Source organism: Cheilinus undulatus, linkage group 3 (genome assembly GCF_018320785.1).
Source record: "Cheilinus undulatus linkage group 3, ASM1832078v1, whole genome shotgun sequence".
Lineage (NCBI taxonomy): Eukaryota > Metazoa > Chordata > Actinopteri > Labriformes > Labridae > Cheilinus > Cheilinus undulatus.
This window is the reverse complement of record NC_054867.1, coordinates 29,492,896-29,500,438: the sequence shown is the minus strand read 5'-3', so window position 1 is coordinate 29,500,438 and position 7,543 is coordinate 29,492,896. Positions and strand designations below refer to the sequence as shown.

The 7,543-nt window shown below is 40.7% G+C and overlaps 1 protein-coding gene across 1 annotated transcript; it reads right to left on the bottom strand.

The window, feature by feature from the left end:
• Positions 1-4,464: 4,464 nt before the first annotated feature.
• Positions 4,465-7,244, bottom strand: cav3 (caveolin 3). The gene is made up of 2 exons (XM_041783424.1): positions 6,911-7,244; positions 4,465-5,615 (listed from the first exon to the last, which is right to left on the bottom strand). The coding sequence occupies exons 1-2, from the start codon at positions 7,025-7,027 to the stop codon at positions 5,274-5,276; spliced, it is 459 nt and encodes a 152-aa protein (XP_041639358.1). The 5' UTR covers positions 7,028-7,244; the 3' UTR covers positions 4,465-5,273.
• Positions 7,245-7,543: the final 299 nt, after the last annotated feature.

Sequence of the window (7,543 nt, the reverse complement as noted above, 5' to 3'; positions counted from 1 at the left end):
ACAGAGTTTTGGCAGCACTTTGAACATCCTGTTCACCAGCCCCAAAGTGCATCATGGGTGAGAAATCTGTAGGACACTGCAGCAAAAAAATGACCTCAGTTAACTGAGGTGGTGCAGTATCCTACAGGAAGTGACATAAAAGATAAACACTGTTGGGAATTTACTCCGTGTTGCAAAGATAATTAATTACGCTTATTATAATTAACAATCATTACAGGTGTTCTCAACAATGAAAACAGTATTAACATCGCAGTTTAGTTGACAGCTGTTTATTTAGTGTGTCTCTATTCAGCTTATCCTGATTTAGCTTCCACTTTACACTGTAATAATAACACTGCAAAGTAAGCACCAACTACTGATTAAGTGTGTTGAAGTTGTCACTGGAATATCAAATTGCTTTAAATTAAAAGGGTGATTTATAATCATGGCAGCAGATCATGATGAACTAAAATGTTATTTGACTTTTTGACTTTTTCTACTTTTTGTATCTTTGAAAATCAATCATTTTTGCTGTCTTTGTTGAGCCTTGAAAAGTAAACTTAAAAACAGTCTTCTTAATGTGACTATAACACTAAAGAAGGAAAGAATAACAGAAAACCTTGCAATATTTTTTTACACAGAGGAACAGACAGTTTAAGGCCAAGGTAAGTAGTTGACTGGGGCCTAGTGCTTTAAGGTGCTCAAGATAAAGTCATTATAGGTGTGTATCAAATATGAGCTATATAGTGTTCAGACCCCTTCACTTAAAAAAAATATTATGTTGTTGCCTGATGCTACAGTTGAACAAATTTATTCTTGTTCTCATTAACACAGCACACCTTTTATAGAAGGCCTCACAGCTGACAGTGCATATCAGAGCAAAAAGCCATGTTTCCAAAGGAACTGCAGAGCTCAGAGACAGGATTGTTGCAAGGCACTGATTTGGGGAAGACTGAAGATCCCTTAGAGCAGTTCTGATAATATGTGCAAATAGACAAACAATAGACAAACACAAATAATTTTTACAGTGGTTGTAGGCTACCTGGTTTGGATTTGCACAAAAAAACAACTAAAGTTAATGTTAATTTTGGCCACAAAGTATCACTATATTTTTTTGTGTCAATCCTGGGGGGATCAAGTTTTCTTAGACACAAGTAGGGGGGCTCACAGGAAAAAAGGTTGGGAACCACTGCCTTAGAGCACAACAACGTCCTCAATTCTCAAATGGAAGAAGGACTCCTCCAAGAGTTCTGGATAACCTAAGGGATCAGAGGGAAGGGCCTTAGTAAGATAGGTGACCATGAACCTGATGGTCACTCTGACTGAGCTCCAGAGATACTGCATGGAGATGGGACACATTTCCAGAAGAACAACCATCACTGTAGCCCTCCACTGGCCTGGGCTTATGGCATAATGTTGAGATGAAAGGTTATCCTCAGTGCAAAACACATGAAAGCCCGCAAAGAGTTTGCAAAAACTCCAGGTGAAAGCCAAGCCTTCCTCAGATCAGTGCCTTGCAACAATCCTGTCTCTGAGCTCTGCAGGCAGTTCCTTTGGCATGGTTTTTGCTCTGTTATGCACTGTCAGCTGTGAGGACTTCTACAGAGAGGTGTGTGCCTTTCCGAATCATGTCCTATCAATTTAATTTTCCACAGGTGGACTCTAATGAAGGTATAGAAACACGTCAACAAAAACCTAGAAAAATTGGAGGAACCTATGTAACTTTTAAATGTTTTTGCAAAGGGTCTAAATATTTATGTCAACGTGATATTTTAGTTTTTTATTTGTAATAAATTTGCTACTTGTACAGAGTCCTGAGTGTAGATTAATAAGAAAAAAGAAAGATTGTTGGACTGTATCATCAGGCTGCAAGATAACAGCATGCCATTTCTGTTGGGTAAATGACATGCTGTAAATAAAAATGCTTGATTTGAGGGAGAAGAACAGATATTGCAGCAATATCTAGCATATTTTTCTTTTCATTATTTCCACTTGGCCAAGAGGCATGTTAAAATACTATGATGTGCTGAGTTTTGGTAAGTTATTTTTTTCTATTTAAAGAATAAAAAATATGAAAAAAAAAACAAAAACATAAGTAAAACAATGAGATGACTTTGTGAGAATTTGTATGTATTTCGGTTAAACCTTCTCATTTGTAAGTACATATTCACTCAGAGTGTGACAAAATATCACTGTGGCAAATACCATATATACTAAATATATATACTAAATACTAAATAATATAGGTCTTCATTCTTACGGGTGTTACTTTTATGGAATCCCTGGTGCCCAAAAGTTCTCCTTATTCTTTTTCATTTTTTGTGTTTTTTTTGTTTTTTGTTTGTTTGTTTGTTTTGTTTTTTGTTTTTTGTTTTTTTGTTTTTCCACAAATGACTGGATGGCCTATGCCAGGCCTATACAAATAGCAGCCTGGGGGCCACAAGCGGCCCAGGACCAACCCCCATGTGGCCCAGCATGTTGTCATGCCAGAGATGTGGAGGGCAACCTGTTTCGCAGGTTTACATAAATTCCCACAGTATTTCAGACTGTGAATGCAACACTCTGCGTAGCCTAGCAACAGTCTACCTACAATGCACTGTTGTTTGAAGCACGGCTAGTGATGTAGACAGAGGCAGCCCCAAAATAACAAATATAAAACATGTCCTTTTAAACTGCTGCTACAACTGTGCAAATTTAGTTTTTATGCATTGAAGATATGCCTGGGTAGGATGTGACCAAATTTATTATTTACAGAATTTCATTTCATTTTTTCATTTGATTTATATTATTTTTATTCAAGTGAAAAAAAACATTTTTTACTACATCAGGTTATGTTCAAATACAGCTCTTTTGTTGTGTTTCCAAGCACTTTTTGATGTGCTTTTGTCATGTTGTCCAATTTGACTCTTTAAGCGCCAACGTTGCAAAATTGCAACAAGCAACATTGCTGAATCAAACGTACAACTTACTACTTTCTACTACTTACTACTTTACACCAGGAGGTGAGGGACATGAGTAACTTCAATCTGAGCAGCATTTGTGGGTGTGTTTCTATCAAAAGTTTTGGAGAGTGAGAGTTTGAAAGATGCACCCCCAGTCGAGGAGATGAAGAAGTGGTATTAGTGGTTGTAGTTGGCGCGAGAAGAGAGAAAGAGAGCGAATTGTCGCGAGAATACTCACAATGCCGGGAGGTCTGTTCACCGTTGGGGTATATTCACCAAAGAGGAATAGTCACCTTCTGACGATGACGTTCAGTTGTCCGGTGAGACCGAAACTGACAGTGCATCTGTGAGCAGTGACAGCAAGTCCGTGCGCAATGACAGTCCACAAGCAGCACATACCGAAGGCGATGCGTCGCCTCACCGTGGCCGGGGTGGGAGTAATCGGCGAATGCCGAGGAGGGGACGTGGTGGGGGTCACAGGGGTGGTCAAAACCCCATGAATATTGACAGAGGTAGCAGCAGACATGGTAGAAGCTGTGGGAGAAAACGCACAGCCAATGGCGGTGGAGTCAGCAGGGGTGTTCACAGTTGATGTCAGAATGTGCAAATTAGATGAGTGAATTTACTCCCATCATAAACTTTGGGTCATACTGAAGATTTTTCTCATTTACGGTATGCCTTTATCTCTAACCACTTTCAAGCTACAGCCTTTTGAAATCTTGATATCAAAACTGAATATTTTCTTTAAAAAACTGTGGCACCCAAAGGGTTAAAAGGGAGACTATAAATAAAAAGTGCATACTTTTCATCAAATTGATCTGTATTGGTTCGAAATTTGACATTACCAGCTGCTTACTGGGCGCCAAACATGTCTGGCCCAGCTACATTTCTTGATTTTAAAATTTGGCCCAGTTGAATTTGTAATTGAATAGCCCTGCCCTATGTAGCTTTTAGCACTGAAGTGCTGACAATTCCACTCACTTCATCAGCACTTCAATCCCCTTAAAATGTGAATGAGTGGAAATAACTGTCCAAAAAAGAAGTTGCCAGTGGTGAAAAGAAATTAAAAAAAAATTACAAGCTGGAAACTAACACCAAATTCCAGTGAACAGATTGCCTTTAAAGAGGTGTTTAGCATCTATCAGCTTATTAGATGCTGTGATGCATCATTTTATGATTGTTATACAATATATTAATGACTGTAGAATTTCTGGATCCTGATTCTGTCATACGGTGGTTGATGGAACCTATCATATCATATTGCATCATGATTCCCACCCTGCTGTCACTATTTTGTGTATCACTCCTGATTATCAGTAATGCTGTCCGTTAATCCGAATCGTGCTTTAAAATAGTGAGCTGCTTCCACTCACATAAACTGCTAATTGTGAGGTAATTGGGTACAAAATAGGATCAGGCAGGAAGAAAACCTCTGAGGCTGTGAACACAGCGAGGCGTGGCAGCTCTAAATCATCAGTAGTGGATCACAGACACAGAGGAGAAAGTCAAGGTCAAAAAGCATCACTGAAACAAGATGTTTGGTAAACCTGAAAAATGTATTTCTTAAGCCTCTCAGATATGACAGAAAACAAACATACTTCGCATCAAACAAGTGGTGCACTCTCATCAAACAGTTTCAATATGTGTAAATCTTTATACTAGCTTCTATAATTTTTAATCATTTATTTTCCTAAATTGCAGGAAAAAATAGCAAAAGATGTCTTATAAATTCTTACATAATCAACATAACATAGAAGAGCCTTAACAGGGGTCTTATAGAAGGGTTTTCATCACTCCACATAATAATTTACATACATTTTAATCCACTTTTACTGCAATCAGATCTACTTTCCCTCTCATCAAACTCTTTTGGTTAGAACTTTAAATATAATACATTAAGGATGTTTAAATTCAATTCTGTCAATATAAAATCCAACAATACAACACACAGCGACATACAGCACCAGTGAAACTTTGAAAAAAATGGCAAAATATGATGCAAACAGGCAGCATCATCATCCACAGGTGCAGCAGCGTGAGGGAGTCCATGTTTTTTGTTGTCAACAGTGAGGGATCGTCGGAGCCTTTTGTGGAACAAATAAACAAGGGCAGACAGATCCTCCTCATGCCAGGCGGCTCTTCTCTCTCTCACTGAGGAGCCCTGAGGCCTCCAGGAGTGCCAGAGCTGTCACAGAACCACGCCGCCTGCTGCAGCTGTCACAGGGAATCTGGTGGAGCATGTCATGAAAAGAGGAGAAGGAGGAGGAGGCGGAGGGAGCACTGATCTTCTGGTGTAAATGAAAACACACTTCATCTGATCACATCTACAACCACAACAGGGTGAGTTTTTCTTTAGACCTCTTTGCGCAGCGCCACACGCACACTGCTGAAGATCTTGCCCAAGGCTTCGAAGAAGGGGTCGCAGAAGGTCTGGATGCAGAGAGAGTAGATGCGGCTGATGCACTGTGACTCGATCAGGCAACTCTTGATGCAGGGAACCACGGCCCAGATATGGCAGAAGGAGATGCAGGCGAACAGGAAGCCCCAGAGCAGAGCAACAGGGATACCGAAGACAGCAGACAGGATGCGGTAGCACCAGTATTTTGACACGGTGAAGGTGGTGTAGCTCAGCTTCCACACCCCATCCAGGCTGTGTGTGCCGTCAGGCTCCGCAATGACATCCTCAAACTCCACCTGAGAGCAGATTCAGAAAAGTTTCTTTTTAATACACATACTTAAGTGCACACTGTCTGGTACTTCATGCATTTTCTTCCACCAAAGCCTTCAGCCTCCAAAAATTATGCAGGTAGAGTGTGAGGATTATAATTGTTAAAATGGCAGATCCAATGCAAAGAAAGTGGTGCACTCAATGGACTAAAAGTTAATGCTGAGGCACACCGGTAAAAGTGGCTCCTAATGCATTGCCAAGTCTATCTAAAAGCTCCTTTTTTAGAAACTTTAATTCATTTCATGTAAAATGCATGAGTGCACCTATACTATCTTCCAGCGCTCTGTTGTTTATAGTAGCCACCTGCTCTTTTTCATTAACTAAAATGTTAATTAACATTTTTTTTAATCATCAGATGCAGCAACACATCTTAAACCTTTCTTCTTTTTCCAGTCATCAAACAGGATCAAAGTGAGGAGGAAACGTCTGGCTGTCTGCCTCCAGTAGAGATTGCAGCCTGGGATCATCCCCTGAATGAATGGCTCGACATGTTTGATATTTTCTCGGCAAGGTCGGGCATCTTTTTGCGCTTTTAAAGGGATTGCTGGAGATTGATTCAGCAAGAGAACAATCATTGTTCTCAGGGAACAATGGATGGACACCCATGCTGTCTAAAACAGGTGAATCAGATTAAACTACAGGGAAACTGTCTCTAGAGAGGCTGGTTTATTTTTGTTGTAAGGCCTACAAATAAGCAATAAGGAATGGCTTCAGGGATTAGAATGTGCTATTTTATCACTCAGAGTAACTTCTACACCACACTCATGGAAGTCCCGTTTAAAAATATATAACCTTTATCTCCTCATGCCTGGAAACAGACATGAACAGGTCTGTAAATCCTTCTAAACAGAGCCATGCAGACATGAAACATGTACTCTTCTCAACTCCTGATTTACATTCTCCACCAACACTCTCTCACTACACTCTCCATTCATGCTTACATGAACTCCTTCCAGTCAAAAAAACCTAATCTTAATGTATGTACTTTCTGAAAAATATTTAGTTGCACAGACATGGCAAAAATCAAGATAAACATTGGTCAAACCTAAATAAAACATGGTGGCACAGTGTATCAGTTTCACAAGCTTCTACCCCATTCCCAAAATAAACTCCATGTTCTGCAACAGGAATAGCACTTGATCTATTTAAGGCTCTAGACAGTATAGTAACCTGTTTCCATGTCTGGTCTCTGCTAATCACTTTGCTCATTTATTCCACAGAAATAGGAGTTATAATCCTGATGTGTCCATGCAGCACAAACCTTCACCACGTCCTCATTGATCTGCTTTGGGTCTCTGTTAATGAGATCGATCTCCTTGGTGTGGCTGTCTTTCACAATCTTCTCCTCGTTGGCGTTGTACTGATACTGATCCGCCATGGTGGAGTGGAGCTGTGGCTTCAGGTCCTGGGTTGGTCAGAGACAGCGAGAGTAAGACCAAGCTGATCAAACACCTTCTAGTTCACTGCTGAACCCCTGTATCACCACTGTGACGCTCCCTTTGGCATGCCAGTGGACAGCTGCTGCAGACGTCCTGGTAAAAATGGAGGCCTGACCCCCGCCCTGCACACACACCAGCACTAACACTCACACACCAGTGCAGACACACACAATGTAGTGCACACAGACAGAAAAGGCATGCCGTAAAGGAGAACCCAGGCTTGTGTCACATTTCACATAGGGTTGTGGGGCTAACTGGGCAGAGTTTGCACACTGGCACGAACTTCCACCACAGAGTGAGGCAGGGAGAACAAACACACCCTCTTGCTCTGCTTTAGATCAGTGTTTGTGCCCTGATACTAAGGTTTATTTGAAAAGATAACACTTTTTGTGGGTTTAAACTGAACAACAGAGGAAAAGGGCCAATGTAGAGCCACTGACACCACAAGCACAAGG